We start from the raw sequence: 21,031 nt of genomic DNA on the forward strand, positions 1-21,031 counted from the left end.
CCTAAGGGGGTAGTGCTACATATTTATTGTATTTAGCACACCATTACCATGTTCCATGTTTTAAAAGGCTAAAATAAAGAAATAGCTCATGTTGACTTTGGGTTCTTTCAGCATTTGTTAGATCGTCTCCTTGAATGTTGAGAGGTGCGATCATCATAATATTTAATACAACTCAGTTCCCTCTATGCGCTTGCTGAGAGCCAAATGCATTGCATATAAAAGTTATGCAGGTACATATAGTTGGGGCGCAGCAGCTAAACAGTCAGTGCTTGCGCCTAATTTATGTACCTGTCACAGACAGGTACATGAATCTGTTTGTGTCTGCATTGAGGTCGGAGAGTCCATATTGCACTGTCACACTGACAGGCACATGCTCAAGGAGTTTTGTAATTGGGTGGAGGGAACCTGATGTGGAACTGATAGACTAGTTGCCCACCAGGTCTGCTTTACATTTGATTGACAGTCAGCACACGGTAGCATCAATAGCCACTATTCAATAGCTGTCATATACTGTCAATCAAAAGTAAAGCAGACCTGATGGGGAAATAGTCTCTCAGTTTCCCATCAGGCTCTGCCCACCCAGAAGCAAGTAGTTTCCCAAATATATGCATCAGCATATTTGGGTAATGATATCACCTGCATCCCCAATTCTTTTGTTTACACTTGGCTGTATCCCCTGTCAACAGCTGAATAAGCCAGGGATACCGCATTGTGTGGGAAGCTGTCTCATACATGATAATTTCCCAGCACAGGTACTGTGTCACTGTGTATGCCAGATCTTAGTTGGCCTTGATTTCTGCCAGTTTCGTAATCTGAAATCTGTGGCAATTCTTTAAGAATCTGCCAGGGTCACAGTAATAATTAGTGGTAATAACTACCTGAATTTGCTGCACACAGTGGTAATGTTACACACTCTGGCACAAATACTTGGCAGAATTAAGTGCAGGTAGTTCAGAAATCTGTTAGAACTTTAGTGAATTCCCCAGAATGTGCCACTTAATGCATTCCTTTAGAAGTATTTCAATGGGTTGAAAAGGTTAGATACACGCATAGCTTATAACGGTCTCTTTTGGAACCGATTCCCTCATTCCTCCTCTGTTGTTTCATTTTTGGTCTGATATATAAAAATGTACAATTTAACCATCAAAAGTATTTTATTGCACAAAACCTTTCTCCTAACCTCTAAATCAGTGGTCTGTAACTGCGACCCGAGGGCTAGATTTGACCCTTTGCTGGCCTTTATCTGGCCCTTGTGGCACTATTCCTCCCACTGACATCAATATAAATCCTGCCACTGACACCAATGATGGGGCACTATTCCTCCCACTGATATAAATGATGAGGCACTATTCCTCCCAATGACACCAACAAAGGGGCATGATTTCTTTCACTGATACCAATGATGGGGTGCTATTCTTCCCACTGATACCAGTAATGGGATACTATTTCTCCCACGAATGCCAAATATTGCGTACTATTCCTTCCACTAATACCAGTGATGGGGCCTTATCCTCCAACTCATGCCAATGATAGGGAACTGTCCTGCTCTTACTGACCACCACCCTGATTCAATGTTTATTCTCACTGATGCTGGGCCTGGGACATTTTCTACCCCCACTGGTCACAATCTGACTCTCTTAAAGTCTGCAGTACAGTAAACTGGCCCTTTGTTTGTAAAGTTTGGAGACCTCTGTGCTAAATGATTGCATTTGCTAAATTTCATGCTGGATTGCTGCACAGATCTGGATTAAGAATGCAAAGCATGCCACGATTCAAGTAAGATTACACATGCCTCTTGTATTAAGACAATATTTGTTTATCCCAGAGTTCAGGGTTAGAAAAAAAAAACCTTTTCAAACTAAGATACTACAATAGAAAAAGAAACATTCTAATTACTTACCCACTTGGTCCCGGTCTTTGACCCTGAGTGAGCTGCCAGTCTGCATTAGGCTGAGCGTGCTGAAAAAGAAACAGAATGGTGTCCTTAATTGGTGTTCTGATTATATACACTCTTGGCACATCATTGCATTTTTTTAAAGATGATCATCATACAATGTTCAGTGCAGCAGATTAAACTGTGTATGCTGTGTATACATACTTACCAACACATGTGCCGGGCTCCAGGATGCTGTTAAGTTTGCCCATGGTCTGCATTTCCTACACCCACTTTTTGGGTGGTTACAATCTAATAATGCCCAATTTACAGGTTGGTTTCACCCAGACCCTGCTGGGACTGCCCACTCACAGCCTCAATCCCCCCAATTGCCCTTGTTGTGTTCCTGCACATGTGCAGTAACTCAAATAAACTGGACGCTGGGATCCTGGAGACACAGGATCAGTGGGGCAGAGGGCCAAAATGTGGGACTGTAGTGACAAATCCAACTGTAACCCCCAGGAGAGTGCCTCAGTGGTCTTTAAAGTGGTGTTAAACCCAAAACCAAAAATGTAATATATTGCTGTTTACCAATCATTAGGTGTGGTGGTTGTATTAGTTCTCTTTTTCTAGGCCTTTTCCTTCTGTTTTCACCTGGTGATCTGGCCAGTAACACACCTGTATGAGAATGCCCCCACTCTTGATTAAGCAGCAGAGTGGGCACCTTTGGACAGCAGCATTGTCATTCTGGGAGAAGGAGACTGTTAGATGTATTGGCAGATTTAAACACACTAACTAATTGGAGCCAAACTCCAGCTAACATTTTTAAGCAGTAACAGCAACAGTTTTGTTTTCTTTTGGGGATAAATGTTTTACATAAATAAATAAAAGCTGACCATTGTAAGCACCCTGGCAGTGTTAAAAGGTTTGTGTCAATCCTGTTACAGCTTGTTCTATTGAAAAATGACAGATCACCGGGTGAAAATAAAAGTGAAAAAAGACTAAAAAAGAATATTAATGCTGCCATGACATTTAAGAATTGTAAGCTGCAATACAATAAGTGTTTGCTTATAGGTTTATTACAGTTTATGGGCCCTGTCATTGGGGAATTGAAGTTGGCAGGCCTTTTCTCTGAACATAGGTAAGTCAGGCCCCAGCAGCAATGTCTCAGTAAATTAAAAGGGCTAACAAGAGTGTTTCCCTTTTATAAAATGAATAGTAGGCATCTCATGGGGATGATCTTAGGCAGGGCTTATATTTCTAAAGGTTTACAGTGGGTGACAGGATCATTTGTAACAGTTTTCCGAAAAAAAAAATACTCTAGCATTTCACAGGCGTTATGTATAACCATAATTTATGCATATATTTTTCAGTGCATAAGCAAGAAACATGTTCCTATCTGACACACAGGAGCTTACGATCTAAAGTCTCTGCAATGCTATATATCAGGATAAAGTAATTTTGTCACTTACACCTCACATTTATAGTATGAAAGAAATTTAGATTACCCATACGGAACTTCCAAAAAGCCTGTCCTTATGTAAAAGCTAATGGCAGATTCACACTTTACTGATCCATTGTGGTGTGGTAACCCATGTGACTTTGTGAGTTAACGTGTGTTGTGTTAAGACACATGTTCATTTTGAATGGGCTGCTGACAAACCACAACGGATCAAAGACAAAACATTAACCCTTTTTTCTATTAACTCAGCTTACTGCAACTTGCAGTATATGCAGGGGCAGACTGACAACTCATGGGCCCCCCGGGCAATAGGGGATCATGGGGCCCCTATGTCCTTGCCCAAACTCAAAAAAAGCCTATGAAAAAGGTACCAGGGGCATCTCATGGGGCCCCCTACTGACCCCGGGCCCTCGGGCAGTGCCCGAGTTTCCAAATGGTCAGTCCACCCCTGAGTATATGCATTGTGGTGCATCATACATTGCACTCTACTGTACAGTGTGTTGGGGTGCCATTCACAATGAATGTGCGCCACAACAAACCACAGATAAAGCATGTGTTGCGGGAAAATGCACATTTTATTGTACATTGCTGCAATGCATAAGTGTGAATGGTTCCTCAATAAAAACCATAATAGAGGTCAACAATGCTACCCACTATACCATATTTTGTAACATAAGCTAGTATGTTTATACTATAGCGTATATAGAAAGAACAAAAATCTAAGTGATGCAACAAGAAAGAAATATTCATTTATTATTCAGCATTAGATTAAAAACAGAAAAACAGACTTATGAACTTCTGTATTGTTGTAGAAATCTGTTGAATATGACACATGTGGTTCACTAATTATAATGCATGCTGCTTTACCACAAAAACGCTTTCCAAAAACTCTGAGTTCCGTCATTATCTCACCGCAGACCATGTACCAGCCTCCGTCCCTGGAGTGCAGTAATGCATGGAATCTTTACATTTACACAAGCTGACATTACTGCAGTATGATTGATCGCTGCACAAATTAGAGCGCTTTAAGCTGTTCAAGATATTAATGAGACGCTCCCTGTCTAAATGTGAACGTATGTTAAATAGCAGATCATGTCAGTCTATCTTCCTTAAAGTTATGAAGGAGATTTACTAAAACTGGAGCAGGCAGAATCTGGTGCATCTGTGTATGGCTGCCAATCAACTTCTAACTTCAGCTTGTTCAATTAAGACAAAAAAAAATGGAAGCTGATTGGCTTCTATTCAAAGTTTCATCAGATTTTGCACTGTTCGGTTTTAGTAAATAACTCCCATGGCTATAATGCATAGTCTTAAAGTGGACCTATCATTAAATATCATACTTTCCATGAATCATTAGAGCCCATCTCAGCAGTACTATTTGTGGGCCAAACAAAGCATTATTTTTATGACATAAAAAAAGATGCTACCTGGAGCTCTATCATGTCTCCTACAGCCTAAGCAACAAAGATATGTACTGCAATATGGATGTTTTACATCATTAGAGACTGCAGATAACCAATTGCTTTTAATTAGACAGACCTTATCTGTGAAATGAAAACCTGCTTAGATAAGCTTACTTTTGTAAAAATTGTGCAAAAAAGGTTTCTAAAACAATAAAGTGTCAATCCATCCAAAAGAGATATTTTCATGATAGGTTGAGCTTGGTGAGGTATGGCCAAGTGGTTAGCACTTCCACCTAGCAGCACTAGGGTTGCTGGTTCAAATCCCAATCATGGCACTACCTGCCTGGAGTTTGCATGTTCTCCCTGTGCCTGCGTGGGTTTCCTGCCACACTCCAAAGACATGCTGTTAGGTAAATTGGATCCTGTCAAAATCAGCCCTTGTATGTATGAATGTTAGTTAGGGACCTTAGATTGTATGCTCCTTGAGGGCAGGAACTGATGTGAATATACAACATATATCTGAAGCACTGTGTAAATTGAAGTCGCTATATAACTACCTGTAATAATAGTAAAAAAAATGTACTAAATATATATATTATATATGCTGAGCTCCTAGTATTCCCTCCAGCCCACGCCCATCCCCTGACTTCTCCATCAAGATCAATAATACAACCATCAGTCCCTCCCCTCATACCAGGGTACTAGGTGCAATCCTAGACTCCCATCTGTTCTTTCAGCCCCAAATCCAATCGCTGTTCAAATCTTGTAGACTTCACCTCCGCAACATCTCCAAGATACGCCCGTTCTTAACTAACTACTAAGCAACTTATTCACTCCCTGGTTATCTCTCGCCTTGACTATTGTAACTCCCTCCTCATTGGCCTACCTCATCACAGGCTATCCCCTCTTCAGTCTATCATGAATGCTGCTGCCAGACGTATCCACCTTACTAACCGTTCTGTATCAGCCACCCCTCTCTGCCAATCCCTTCACTGGCTTCCCATTGCCCAATGGATAAAATTCAAAACATTAACAATAACGTATAAAGCCATTTATAACTCTGCCCCAAATTACATCACCTATATTGTCTCCAAATATCACCCAAACCGTACTCTCCGCTCCTCGCACGACCTCCATCTCTCTAGCTCCCTTGTCTCCTCCTCCCATGCTTGTCTCCAGGACTTCTCCAGAGCTTCCCCCATCCTCTGGAACTCTCTACCCCAATTTATCAGACTAATGGCTACTCTGCTCACTTTTAGCAATCTCTGAAAACCTATCTCTTCAGGGAAGCCTATCCTGCCCTCAGCTAATAATGGAATCTTCTATTCCTCCTACCAGTCCATCCCCCACAGTTACTACCTTTTGTACCACTAGCCCCTCCCTCTTAGATTGTAAGCTCCAAGGAGCAGGGCCCTCCTATCCCTCTTGTATTGAACTGTATTGTTGCTGTATTGTCTCCCGTTATATTGAAACGCTCTAAACAAACTGTTGGCGCTATATAAATCCTGTATAATAATAATATTATATATTTTTTGGATACTCCAATGGTGACATCTGACTGTCATGGTTCTGAAACCTTTTCCTAACAATATAGACATTTTAGGTGTTTCCTCCCATCTTTGCAGATTTCTTTATTTGCATATTTATATATTATTATATTACACTATATATATATATATATATACTGTAAATATATATATATTTTTTTTTTTTGCTCGCTTTTCATCAAAATGAAAGTTCTACTGCAATGCAATAAAATACATTAGTTAGTCCTTGGGTCCTGAACACATACAAGTAAAAACAATGACACAGGCTGACATTTGGACCGCCCTGTGTTTCTTGGCACCCAAGGTAGAATCAGTACATTGAGCTGAATGACCACATTGAAAGCAGGCTGCAGTACCCCGGTGCTCCTTTGTACAAGTAGTTGAAGTGTTGCCAAGGCTCAGCTAATTTGAAGATCCAGCAAGCTGAGAATACAGTAAAATATTCAATGTAAAATTTTATCACGCCTTCTGATGAAGTAGTTAGCAACTGAAGTTCAGTTACATCACTCCCTCATTGTTCGTATAAAAAGACTGATACTCTAGAACAGTTTGTGGAACATTCAATGGAACGCTTAAGAGGTTTAGAAGATTAATCCTCTTCCATTAGTGTTTCCCGTTGCCTCCTGTGTCTAAAGTGAGCAGGTGACCTAAGCTGATCTCACAAGCTGTAGGGGAAAGGAACTACTTATTCTGTATAAGACACAGCTCTGTCTGAAGCCAGTCTAATTCCTAAGCAATACAATATATTTGGATGAAAAAATCCTATGCACATGCTGGAAAATACAAGCCCCCTGGCACACAGACAATTGGATATTAGTTGTACAAAGAAGTGGCTGTGAGTCACTGTGCAAATGTACATGCTCACAGGTATGCAGCTGTATGGAGGCACAAGGGAGTGTCCACATAAATATACAGTACACAGTTGTGAATACAACCTTGAAATTCTGTGTCCATAATAGGTGTAGTAAAGGTGAAAACGATAACAGCCAATAATAATCCCAATCTTTCCTCACTGTTAGTTGTTAGCAATTATGCGACAATGCTGCATTTACAACAATCTGTTTTATCATATATTGCTCTCTGCTTGTAGTATCATATTAGTGAAATACATAAGTAACTTTCCAATATGCCACTATAAATCTATCTATATAGACCTTCATCAATTCTGCCAAAATGTCCACTAGTCCACTAAGCACTTTTAAATATTTGAAAGCTAGAGGTAATAATAAATGGAATACAATTTTGTTTTTCCCGTACAGAGGAAACAGCTGGAATCTGATATAAGCAGCACCCCTCTTCCTTTCCTACAGTTTCCAAACATGACCAAGCTATGATCTTTCAGACATCTCTGACCAGAAAAAAGGAAATTAAGCGATGCCAACTCCCTAAAGTACTCAATCTAATGGTGTCCTGATTGTCTTGAGTATTGCATTAAGGTCATGTCTTCACCTTGACAGTATGTCCTATGTTTACTACTGGTTCAACAATAGATCCAAGAAGCAATGCTAATGAACACAGGCATTAGTCCATCCATATATTATTATATACTGGGACAGGGATATGAGGACACAAACTACAATAAACCCTACTGTAGATTTTTTTTTTTATAACAGTATAGGAATAAATAGAGACATGGAAAGGCAATCTAAAATCACAGGCACCATAGACCATAGTATCAATATAGGTTTCACAGCATGCACTTCTAATGCCTTCCAAACACTCCCTGAAACCAATAAATATATTTAGCTGAAAGTCTCAGTACACACCCACAGTTGGTGCAAAAAAATTGGTGCAAGTGCCCAGTACACTTTAATGAAGCACAGATGACAATGTAGAAGAGAACCATGATCGACCTTCATGTGTACTATGGATGCCACCAAGCAAATACCGTGGGTTTGATTTACTAAAGGCAATTCAGTTTTTCACTTCACTTGGGGCAAATTCACAGGGGATTTTCCCCAGAGCTTACTGAATGTGGTTCAGTTTCACTTTGCAAATAATACTCAATCACATGCAAGGTAAAAAAATAATAGCATTTTTTCTTGCACATAATTGGAAGATGGAAGTCCACAGGGCTTCTCTTCATTCGCTAAGCTCCGGGATAAATTCCTTTGCAAAGTGCAACTTCCTTTGCAAAGTGAACTGCCTATATGCCTTTAATAAATCAACCCCAATGGATATGTTGACCACAGCTCATCCATCACATTTAAACTAAACACGTGTGAAAATAAACCCAAATGGCAATTTCCTCACCTCAGTGGAATCTCTTAAGCTACTGATGCCTAAAGATTCTGCATTGCTATCCACATCTTTCACCGGAGAAAAGGTTAAAGGCTTCAGAAGAGTAAGATTGATGTTGTCAGATTGAGTAAAGTATGTTCTGTAACACTGACTTCCTGGATTGGAGGGATCCAACCTGATCTCCATGTACTTTAGTGTTCCATCCATATTGAAGCCAAGTGTTGGCTGGAATGTTTGAGGGCTGTCTGTAGAATTTGACTGATGTAAAAACCAACAAGGAGAGTGGCACAAATACAATTCCTTTTTTATAAACTTCACCACCAACAGCACAAACATCATAAGACATGCCAGACTAACGATAACCAAAGAAATTATGAGGTACAATGTTATGTCAGTCCTGTTTGTAGAAAATAAATTATAGTGTGTTGCAGTATTTGATTTGCTGTCCAATTCTACAAGTATTGTAACTGTAAGTGACAAAGATGGCTTGCCATTGTCACTGATAGCCAGCACAAGTTTTTGCAAGGATTCATCAGTTGGTAAGAAAGTTCGAACAGTTCTTATTTCTCCAGAGTGAGCAGATAAATTGAAAAGAAAGTTATCAGAAGATTCCACAAATGAGTATGATAGCCAGGCGTTTTCACCAGAATCTGAGTCCACTGCAGATAGTTTGGTTACCAAGTAACCCACTGGCACAGCCTTTGACAGGTTTACAATGGTAGTTACATTTCCTGTGCACTTAGGATATAACAGATTGGGAGAGTTGTCATTTATATCTATAATAAAGACAAACACAGTTGTATTGGAAGACAGCCTTGGATTACCAGAATCCTCAACTTCGACATTGATTTCTAAGACAGGAGTTTGTTCATAATCAAATGAGCACTGGGCATAAATATCTCCACTTGCTGCGTTAATAGATACAAATGATGAAATAGGCAAACCAAAAAGCTGTTTGTCAACAATAGAATAGGTTAATATTGCATTGGTCCCTTCATCTGGATCACAGGCTGATACTGTATACAGCAAATGACCAGGTTCATTATTTTCAGGAATGTAGGAATTCAAATCATGATTTAAAACCAATGGTGGATTATCATTAGTATCAGAAATATTGACCTTTATAGTTGTTTGTGAAGATAAAGTAGGTGACCCCATGTCCACAGCAGTCAAAATAATCTCATACTGATCAGTCTTTTCTCTGTCAAGAGGCTCATCTACAATTAGAGCATAGTGATCTTTAAATGACTTAATTTCAAAGGGCAAATCTGGTGACACCAAGACATTAACTTCCCCATTTTTCCCAGAATCCATGTCAGTCACAGAGAAAAGTCCAATAGTTGTTCCAACATTTGTATCCTCTGGAATTTGACTCAGCATAGAAGTAAGTAGAATCTCTGGAGAATTATCATTGACATCACCAATCTCTATCTGAAGAAGACAGCTACCTTCCATTTGAGGTGTTCCTTTGTCTTTAGCCTTGATGGTTAACTCATAATATTTAGCACTTTCAAAATCTAACATAGCGTTTGTACTTAAGACCCCTGTGACTGAATTTAACAAAAACAACTGTCTATGGGAGATTGGAGTCCGACTGTCAAAAGCGTATTCTATTTCAGCATTGAGACCTTCGTCCAAGTCAGTTGCATTAAGCTGAACCACTACAGTGTTCAAGGGAACATTCTCTGGTAAGTTGATTTTATAAAAAATCTGACCAAAAACAGGAGCATTATCATTAAAATCAAGAATAATGATAGTAATCTGTGATGTTCCATATTTTGGAGGACTACCACCATCAAAAGCTGTAAGTATAAGACTATGGCTTCCTCTTTCTTCTCTATCTAATGCCTTTTCTATGACCAGCTCTGGAGTAGGTAGACCATCCATGTGACTCCTGATAGACAATGAAAAGTAAAAGCTTGCACTCAAATTATATTGTCTTACCCCATTAACACCTGAATCAAGATCATATGCTTCCTCTAAAGGAACTCTAACACCAGGATAAGCTAGGAACTCGGTGATTTGTATAACCTGCTCTGGTGTTGAGAATGTAGGAGAATTATCATTTATATCTAAAATCTCGGCTTCTAATCGATGGAGTTCTAAAGGACTTTCAAGAACTACTTCACCGACCAATACACAGTGTAACTTAGAACCACACACATTTTCCCGATCTACGGTTTTGGCTAAAGTTAAGTTTCCACTTTGCTGATCTACAGCAAAATACTGACCGCTTCCTGTGGACCTCAGTCTCATACTGCGCTCAAAGACAGTCACTAATGGTATACCCAGGTCTTTTGCTACATTACCAATTAATGTCCCTGCTTCTGCCTCCTCCATCACAGAATAATGAAGAGTTTCTGAGGTTATGTCCCCGGCACAGCACAGAAATAAAATAGCTATTTGCCATTTCCAAGTCTCGGTAGATATCTGGATGTCCATAGCTTAAATACTTTCTCTCCAATGTATATCCATATATCCCGTCAAACACTCCGTTACAAATGTGCATATCCATCTGAACTGTGTTTGAAATATCTGCTGGGTTTACAGTGTAATGTCAGCTGTGCATTCTATTACTAGAGAATGTGGGGAAGCAGATCTCTCGTCTAAGATCTAGGGAGGAGGGAGAAGTTTTACAAGTCACTCTTAGCTTTAAAAATTATCCTGCCACCTTTTCGTGTAGACAGTTATATATTAATTAAATATATGTCTTCATTCAAACGTCTGTTCTATCTAAGTTTTTAGAGCTTTAAACTTTTAAACTTTTTAAAAAATGTTTACAGCCTTCTGGCAAGTATCATATATCGATAACATTACATCAGAGTTGGTATAGTAAAATATACTATTAGAAATAACCTAAATCTGCACAAATCTGTAATGTATTAGGCCAACACAGCAGTCATAGTACATTTGCAGTGTACATCTTTATGTTTAGCCATAGAACCAGTTATGAATATGATGATGCTAGTTAAGTAACCCCTATTTACAAAAGAAAATACTTTTTTTTTTTTTTACAACATGATGTGTTTTTTTATAAACTATCTTTTGGCAACCCAACTTTAGCTGTAGAAAGCACATACAGCACTTTCAATAATAAAAAAATCACAGTAAACATTGTTGCTGGTGAGTGGAAAATATGCTGCCCCCTACTGGAAGACATCAATACAAATCTGAAGGCACAGAGCAGTCCTGATTCTACGTCAAACTTTCTTAACTTATATACAACATATCAAGTCACCTTGGAAATGTGGGCACCAGCATGTTGTGTGCCCTCCCACCTTTACTTCTTGATCTCTATCATGGAATGTTAAAGCAAATTGGCAATCACAAAATATGTCTGGCAATACTATCATATGTTTTGCATGGTACTGTAACAGTCTACATATTGTACATATAAATATACAAAGTGCTTTAAACATGATAAAGCACCTTTGTATGTATTGTAATAAAAGTGACTTAAATGTGCTATCTATAATAGCTAAGTATACAAAAGACCACTGTAATCTGACACATAAAAAGTACAAATTTATTTCTATCTCAATTGTGTTGGACCTCTCCAAGTAAACTCCCCAGATACTGCATCTTCACTGTCATTGACTAGCTGCTTTAACTGAGGGAAATTCAAAGATTTCATCATATATAAAGTATCTCTATTAAAATCTGTGGAGCAGCCAGTCTTAGAGTGCTGATCATCAACCACAACAGGAACCTCTACGTATCTCAAAGTGCTATTGTAATTCAACTGTAAAGTTTTTTGTGAAGGTGCCATATATTGATTTAGCTCTGGGTCAGCCATTTTGTTCTTCCTTCTGACACATTTCACCAACAAAATAATTAATGTAACAACTGAAACTATACTAAGGGAAACCAGAGCTATGATGAGATACATTGTGATATCAGACTTTTGTTTGGTGTCAGCAAATACATCTTTTGAATGGAGACTTTCTTTAGAAGACCCGGCCTCAGAAGAAATGATTAATGTTGCTGTGGATGACAATGAAGGGTTTCCATTATCCTTGACCATAACACACAGGTTTTGCACAGGTGAATCTGTCTCAAGAAAACTTCGAGCCATTCTAATTTCACCAGTGTGAGGAGCAATTTTAAAAAGAGATAGGTCAGTGGCTTTTGTAATGCTGTAAGTGAGCCAGGCATTGTAACCAGAGTCACCATCCACTGCTACAACTTTGGTTACCAAGGAACCTGTGGGAAGAGATCTGGGCATTAACTGCTGTGCTGGAGCATGTCTTGAGTTTGTCGGGTATAATATTGAAGGATGATTATCATTCTCATCAAGAACGTGAAGATAGACTGTAATGTTAGATGCAAGTTTTGGTATACCAGAATCCTCTGCTCTGATGGTAAACTGTAGAACCTGAGCAAGTTCATAATCAAACGATTGCTGGGCATAAATGTTTCCATTTTGTGTGTCCATGTAAATAAAAGACAATGCAGGGAAACCATTGATAAGGCTGTTAATAATGGAATAGGTGATATGAGCATTTTCTCCTTCGTCCTTGTCAGAAGCAGTGACAGCACAAAGTAATGCCCCTGGTTTGTTGTTTTCTTTGATCTCAACATACATGGATGATCTTTCAAAAGTTGGTGGGTTATCATTTACATCTGAAACAGTTATATTAAATACAGTTTGTGCTGTAAGTTGAGGCACTCCCATATCTGTTGCTGTGAGTTGAATGATATATTGACTAGCATGTTCTCGATCCAATAATGAATTTGTGACTAAGGAATAGTGATTTAGAACATTTGTAATAGAAAATGGAAGATCTGGAGATATTTCCAGCTGCACTTCACCATTTTTACCAGTATCTTGGTCTTTTACCCTTAATAGCCCTACAGTGGTCCCAACTGGGCTATCCTCAGGAATGGAAGATACCAAAGAAGAGATAAGAATTTCAGGTGCATTGTCATTCATATCTTCTATATCCACTTGAATAACACAATGCCCTTCCATTGCTGGTACTCCATGATCGAGGGCCTTGACAGAAATTTCATACGAGCGATGTTTTTCGAAATCCATGTGTTCTTTAACACGTATTTCTCCTGTCTGATGATCCAAGCTGAAGACATTGGCAATGTCTTCTGAGGAGATATCCTCAAAGTAATAGCTGATCTCACCATTGACACCTTCATCTTTATCTGTTGCATTCAGTTTTATTACGAGAGAGTTTAATGGTGCATTTTCTCTCACATTTATTTTATAGAAAGTACTGTCAAATACTGGAGCATTGTCATTGTTATCTATTACAATAATAGAAATTAACATAGTCCCAGATCTAGCTGGAGTGCCACCATCAAGGGCAGTCAGGACCAACGTGTGCTCTGCTTGCTGTTCCCTGTCCAAGACTTTCTCTAATACAAGTACTGGAGAAGGCCTATCATTTTTACGATTCTGTACAATTAAAGAAAAATACATATTCTTTTCTAATTGGTAGGAGGTGACAGAGTTGATTCCCACATCTGGATCCTGAGCTCTTTCTAGGGGAAATCTAGAACCAACAGCAGCAAATTCTGTTATTTTTATCGTACGTACTGTGTTTGGAAAAACAGGAGAGTTATCATTTATATCCAAGATCTCTACCTCCAGGCGATACAGTTCCAATGGCTTTACAAGAACAATCTCCACATGCAGAACACAGTCAGGGCTGTTGCCACACAGCTTTTCTCTGTCTATTCGATGCTTTGTTATAAGGGTTCCACTTTCCAGATTCAGTGCAAAATATTGCTGGCTTTGTTCAGTTCCCAGCTGCAGTCCTCGCTCGAAAATCCCTGCTGTGTTTAATCCCAGGTCCCTAGCAACGTTGCCTACTAAACTCCCAGGCTCTGATTCTTCCAGTAAAGTATACTTTAGTTGTGCAGAAGCAAAGTTCATCATACAAACAAAGATTAAACCCGTTACTTGCCAGTGCCAGGAATGGTGGACTCTTTGCTGTTCCATTGTCACAGATTTCAAAGTGTAGAGTGATGAGGTGATAAAGGCCAAGAAGTTAAGAGCGCTACGTAGGAGAGAGTAAAGCAGCTCTGTCTTTGCTAATGTGCTTGGCAGATCTGGTTCCCTGACTGGCTGTCACTTTAGTGTGTTACTAGCAGACTTTGTATTACAGCTTTCATCAGAAGAAATTCTGCTACCATCTAGCGGTGAAAAACAAAATGACAGGGGCAACCGCATACCTTTGTTTCCAGAAGGCAACAAAAAAAAAAACAGCAACAACAACAACAAAAACAACACCACCAATAACTACTTTCTCCTCTTTCCAATGATTTTGATATTATAAAAGTCATCAATTTAAATGCTGAGCTTTCTTTGTAGGTACAAAACAATAATAGCATATAATAGACACAACATACTTCAGGGCAATTATACTAGTGACACAATCTCTCCTCCAATATTATGCTTCTGCTGACGCTATATGTGTTCCCACATATACAGATAAACTTTAACATAGCACTGTTTGTTAAAGTTTCAAAAATAATAGCATATTGCCTTATAATCTGGACTTCTATGAAAAGATATAAGAAAAACTAGTAATTACACTGTATATCAGTTTATATTATAATACAGCCACACAAAAGATCAAGATGAAGTAAGTTGGATGGAGGCAACTTTGTCTTATAGTCAACTGAAACATCTTAACATATTTAGGTAGCAGCTTACTTAAATGCTTAATAGTCATCACACAGTATCATTGCAGTACCGTACTGCCAACATAATTCATCTCCTATAAAGATGAATTGATCTGATGCATGCCAGAGTCTGTATTGATGTCCTTGTGGATGTCACGTACAATGGAAATATCTACAAAAACCTCCCTGCGAGATCCCACACTAAAACCAGTTTTAGCCACAAACAAAAAATATGACATTCCTATTAACTGCCAACAGAGATTTGACATTTATGAATACTCCTATGCAATATTCAGAATGTTTGCCAAACCAGGATGCCTGGCAGATTGGAATGAGTAACAGTGTTTTAACGATTTATTCATTCATACTGCATTTATATTTTGCATTATAATTTGAATTGTCTGAAACAAATTTCTACTATTTCTATATATATATAACTTGATATGACAATGTTTGCTTGATTATTAAGGTGTCGCACAAAACACAGTGGGGAAGATTTGGTAAAACTGGTGCAACTGTGCAGAGTAACCAATCAGCTTCTAACATCAGCTTTTTCAATTAAGCTTTGAAAATAAAACCTGGAAGCTGATTGGTTACTATACAGAGCTTGGCCAGATTCTCTGTGCACTAGGTTTAGTAACTTTCCCCCATTATATGATTTTTTTTATATCACTTAGTCATTGATTAGATCAAACATTATGACAATTACTGTAGTTACAGTCAAGTGAAGTCAGATAGTTGACATGAGTGGAAGGTAAGCACAGGAGCCTCATTAGAATAGGCAAACTATAAATCATCTTTAACTGCCAAACCAATCAAATCATCTTTAATACCCAAACCATCTAAAGCATTCCTATTCCAATGATACCCTGAGGCTGATTTACTAAAGGTGTGAAGATTCAATTCAATTATCCAATCAAGTGCAGAGGAAATAAACAGGAGTTTCCACTTTTCAAAAAACCTTTCCATACGTGCTAAATCCTATTAGCAGCTGCTGGCATAATAATTTCATCATATATGTATAACAAGAGTCTTATTCTACTCAAATGCCAACTCTCACAGATCTCCAAGCTAAGAAGGGGAATTCCTGGAGATTTATGAGTGGTATTTGAATTGAATAAAACAGGAATTTGCTTTTCGCTTATTTGGATAACTGCAGTGAAAATGTCCCTCTTTTGTTGGGGCAACTTAGTAAATCATCCTTTATGTTTGTCAGGGCGCAACATGGTATGTGAAATAAGGGGAAATTTCTCCAGCAGGGTTGAGGACAGCATGAAAACCCTATAAGAGGCTCTTGTGCTTCTCTTTCTTTACTAGAGCAAACAGTTGTTTTTCTATTTGCTTTGAAATCGTTATTTAAATGTTTAAATTAATTCACTTATTTGGATAATTGCAGTGAAAATCTCCCTCTTTTGTTGGGCCAACTTAGTAAATCATCCTTTATGTTTGTCAGGGTGCAACATGGTATGTGAAATAAGGGGAAATTTCTCCAGCAGGGTTGAGGACAGCATGAAAACCCTAAAAGAGGCTCTTATGCTTCTCTTTCTTTACTAGAGCAAACAGTTGTTTTTCTATTTGCTTTGAAATCGTTATTTAAATGTTTTAATTAATCTCCTTATTTGGATAATTGCAGTGAAAATGTCCCTCTTTTGTTGGGCCAACTTAGTAAATCATCCTTTATGTTTGTCAGGGCGCAACATGGTATGTGAAATAAGGGGAAATTTCTCCAGCAGGGTTGAGGACAGCATGAAAACCCTGTAAGAGGCTCTTATGCTTCTCTTTCTTTACTAGACCAAACAGTTGTTTTTCTATTTTCTTTGAAATCGTTATTTAAATGTTTAAATTAATTCACTTATTTGGATAATTGCAGTGAAAATGTGCCTCTTTTGTTGGGCCAACTTAGTAAACCATCCTTTATGTTTGTCAGGGTGCAACATGGTATGTGAAATAAGGGGAAATTTCTCCAGAAGGGTTGAGGACAGCATGAAAACCTTATAAGAGGCTCTTATGCTTCTCTTTCTTTACTAGAGCAAACAGTTGTTTTTCTATTTGCTTTGAAATCGTTATTTAAATATTTCAGTTCATTTGACTTGCATGAATAAATGTCCCTTTGTTCATACAACGTGCAATTCATGAAATATCACATCTGATATAAGCCTTGTTTTTTTTACCTGTATAAACAAACATACAATGAAACATATAATTAAGCACACAGAAAAACAAAATTATTATAGACCTAATGTATCATAATTTATCTAGATTGATGCGTAAATGGAAATTATTTTAAGCACATGAAGTTCAATAAATAATGCAATATTGCACTTCAGTTGCTGTGTGCATTATTGAACTGTGTATACCATCCCCCTTCCCAGCACATAAACAACCAGATGTGACCTTGTACCATTAGTAGCTCCAGTAAGTCTGATCACACAGATGACTATCAAAAAGAGATCAGCTCTGTCAGCATAAAACTGCCCTAGGCAACTCCAGAAATGTTCTCAGCTTAGTTCTCAAATGGACAAACATTAACAAATTTAAGAACAAATCAGTCTAGTTTGCCACTAGAAAACGTAGACATATACTGAGTGGTGCTAAGGGTAACAAACCAACAAGAAGAAGGGTGTCATTAACAAAGGTTTGGTTGGCTGCTGATATTTTCCAGTGTGCTGAAGGATTTCTAAAACAGAACTTTAAACTTACACTGGGGAAAGGGAATGATGTTTTGCACACTTTAGATTTTTTTAAAATTAAAACTGGAAAGTGCGAAATCTGGTGCAGCTATGCAAAGAAACCAATCAGTTTCCAGGTTTTATTGCCAAAACTTAACTGAACAAGCTGAAGTTATTATTATAGGTATTATATAGCGCCATCAATTCACGCAGCACTCTACATATATATATTGTACATTCACATCAGTCTCTGTTCTCAAGGAGCGTACATTCTAAGGTCCCTAACTCATTTTCATATATACACATACTAGGGTCAACTTAGACAGGAGCCAATTAACCTACCAGCATGTCTTTAGAATGTGGGAGAAAACCGGAGTACCCGGAGGAAACCCACACAGGCACAGGGAGAACATGCAAAGTCCAGGTGGATAGTGCCATGGTTGGGATTAAAACCGATCACCCTAGTATTGCCAGGTGGAAGTGCTAACCATTTAGCCACTGTGCTGCCCCATTAGGAGCTGATTGCTCAGCTGCACCACATTCTGAGTGCACCAGTTTTAGTAAATCTCCCCCTGTGTGTCAATGAAACTATTGTCACAGTGTCATTTTCATGGCCACCAGGTATACTCTTTGGGTTCATTAACACCAGATGCAGTCATATGTGTTTTTAATTGCAGGACACAAACATATATGAGAAAAATGAATGTATTTCAATGAGCCTAGCTTACACAAAATTATAGAGCTTTCATGTGCATAAGAAAAAAAAAACCTAGCAAGCTGCATTTTTGTGCACGTAAACGGACAGAAAGACACATAAACCTACATAAATGAATTGCAAATGCATATAAATGAAACTCCGTACAAAAAAAAGAGAGAGGCCTAGAAATGCACTGCAAATGTGCCGCAAATGCATATAGAGTACATGCACATAGATAAACAGTAACACACACACATATACAAATTAATGAGTCCAGAAGAAAAAAACAAGAATGTGATAAATACCCCATTTTCTCATACTTTAGAGCAGACAGTATGTTGTTTTTTACTCTTAAGAAGGCCACATACAGAACAAATGTCTTTCCTGCAAAGAAATTCACTTGATTCCCTCCCACCAAGCCAGGAATGGGGGGTGGGAGAATTGTATGTAAAATCCAGCAGGCTGGTTGTACCCAAGTTGATCAATTGATCAACCTGGGTACATCCAACGTGCCCACACATGGTTCGAATCTCATCCGGTTCCTGGCTGGCTTTATACTTTTTATGTACACCTTTAGTTTCTACTTATTTTAAATACTTATATAACATAGACATACTTTTCAGCATTTATGAACTACATGCATACGTTCACATTAGTTGATGAGGTGGCAATGTACTGTTTGAACCACATTTACAATTAGACCCAAGTGCACTATGGCCAGTGTTTGGTTTGTGGGAGAAAACTGTACCCCTTAGAAAACATCTATGCAGGCAAAGGGAGAATATGCAAACTCTCTTTGCACCTGGTTGGGATTGGGAATCACCGTTCCCAGGGCCACTGCTCTGTCCACTCTGAAGCTGGCCATAGATGATTTTTTTTTTTTTTTTTAAAGAGGGATTCTTTTCTGTGTTACTGTATTTTGACAGCAGGGCTCCTCTGCTGTCATAATACACTGATCAGTGCTGCAGCCTACTGGCTGAAGCTACTGACCTAATGAGAATTTTACAACAGTCCCATTTGACAGAAGTCGATTGTGAGAGTGACCATAGATCAGTGGTCTCCAAACTGCGGCCCGGGGGCCAGATGTGGCCCTTTGCTTGCTATTTTCTGGCACTTGGGCCACTTTTCGCCCCACTGTCAATGGAATATAGTTCCTGCCCTTGACATCTACAATGGGGCATTATTTCTCTCACTGTCACCAAGGATGGGGCATTATTCCTCGCACTGACACCAACACTGGGGCATTATTCCTCCCCCTAAAACCGAAAGGACACTGTTTACTCCCATTGACACCAAGACATGTTCTACTCCCACTGGCCACAGTCTGGCCCTCTTAAAGTTTGAAGGATAGTAAACTGGCCCTTTGTTTAGAAAGTTTGGAGACCCCTGCCATAGATGATCAAGATTTGGCTGTTCCCTGCTGAACTGGCTAAATTTCAATCCACATATGGAGAGCTTTAGTCTCAGCAAGACTATGCAAATGTGATTTTCAATCTTTGATTTATTAAGTTATTTTCCATAGTATATCACTAAGTATATCAGTAACACCACTGCCAGATTTGATCTAGACATTTCCTGGTGACTACTGACACTGATAAAGGAAGTGATTGAAATTACAACATTTTACAGTTTACACCAAAACAGGAATAGAGGAAAAAATGTCCAACAGAGACATCAGTTGACAACTAGTTAATGGAGGAAATGCCCTCAATCTGGAGAGGTTGTCTTTCTCTTTCGGCTGTGACACGAGAAAAGGAAGTGAAAGGAAATCTCTCCAATTAGACACAGCCAGCAAAAGTAAGCAAACAAAATCCTCATAGGCGTTCACCCCAACCTATCCAAAACATAAAGTTTTTTTGCTTTAGAAACACTTACCAAAATTACACTTAAAGACACTTACTAAAATCATGCTAGAAGACGTTGGGTCATATAACTGTATATCTATGGTCCTTATGGCTTTCTTAGACTTGGTTATTGTTAATGTTCATTTTATCCTATTGTGCAATTTTTTTCATAAAGCAGAACTCAGGACACACAAACTCATTTAATATATTCCTCAATAGCCAACTTTCTGTGCATCAAATGCTATTGCAAGCCCAGTTATTACTTCATCATCACTGTGCTGATCATAAGCTGAGCAGAAAGCAAAGCTGTGGGAAAAACCCAGAAAATCCACCCACTAAATACTGCCTTCAAAAGACTACAGAAGGGGGAGGATACAAGACCAGCTGCTCTGTACAAGAAAAGAGAAGCAGTGTCTGGTCTATATTACAGGAAGCTCCTGCACACAGACACAGTTTCACACTGGATTACTGCACAGATCTGAAAACAATACCCAAACCAGACCAAGATTCAAATAGGAATACACATGGCTCTTGTATTTAGACAATATTTGCTTGAATTTTAGATTTCAGTGCATGGGCTGCAAAATTTGTCTTTCGTGCTTGACTGTCATCCGCTCAGATGTTGTACATATGGGATGAGAATTGCCATAGCA

General features: G+C 38.7%; 1 protein-coding gene across 45 annotated transcripts in view; it reads right to left on the minus strand.

The window, feature by feature from the left end:
• The window catches only part of LOC149474329 (protocadherin gamma-A3-like), a 440,639-nt gene that overhangs the window by 15,926 nt on the left and 403,682 nt on the right, over nucleotides 1–21,031 (minus strand). For 44 of the 45 annotated variants that reach the window (XM_089657456.1, XM_089659329.1, XM_089657991.1 and 41 more), the window contains exon 2: nucleotides 1,901–1,959. In XM_089657456.1, coding sequence (XP_089513582.1) covers nucleotides 1,901–1,959 — 59 coding nt within the window. Of the gene's footprint in view, nucleotides 1–1,900; nucleotides 1,960–8,538; nucleotides 11,259–21,031 lie in introns of those variants that run through there. The other variant, XM_089658232.1, reaches the window with a different exon arrangement.

The sequence above is a fragment of the Staurois parvus genome, unplaced genomic scaffold (genome assembly GCF_062004578.1).
Source record: "Staurois parvus isolate SC_StPar_1 unplaced genomic scaffold, SC_StPar_1.0 ptg000006l, whole genome shotgun sequence".
NCBI classification, from domain to species: Eukaryota; Metazoa; Chordata; class Amphibia; order Anura; family Ranidae; genus Staurois; species Staurois parvus.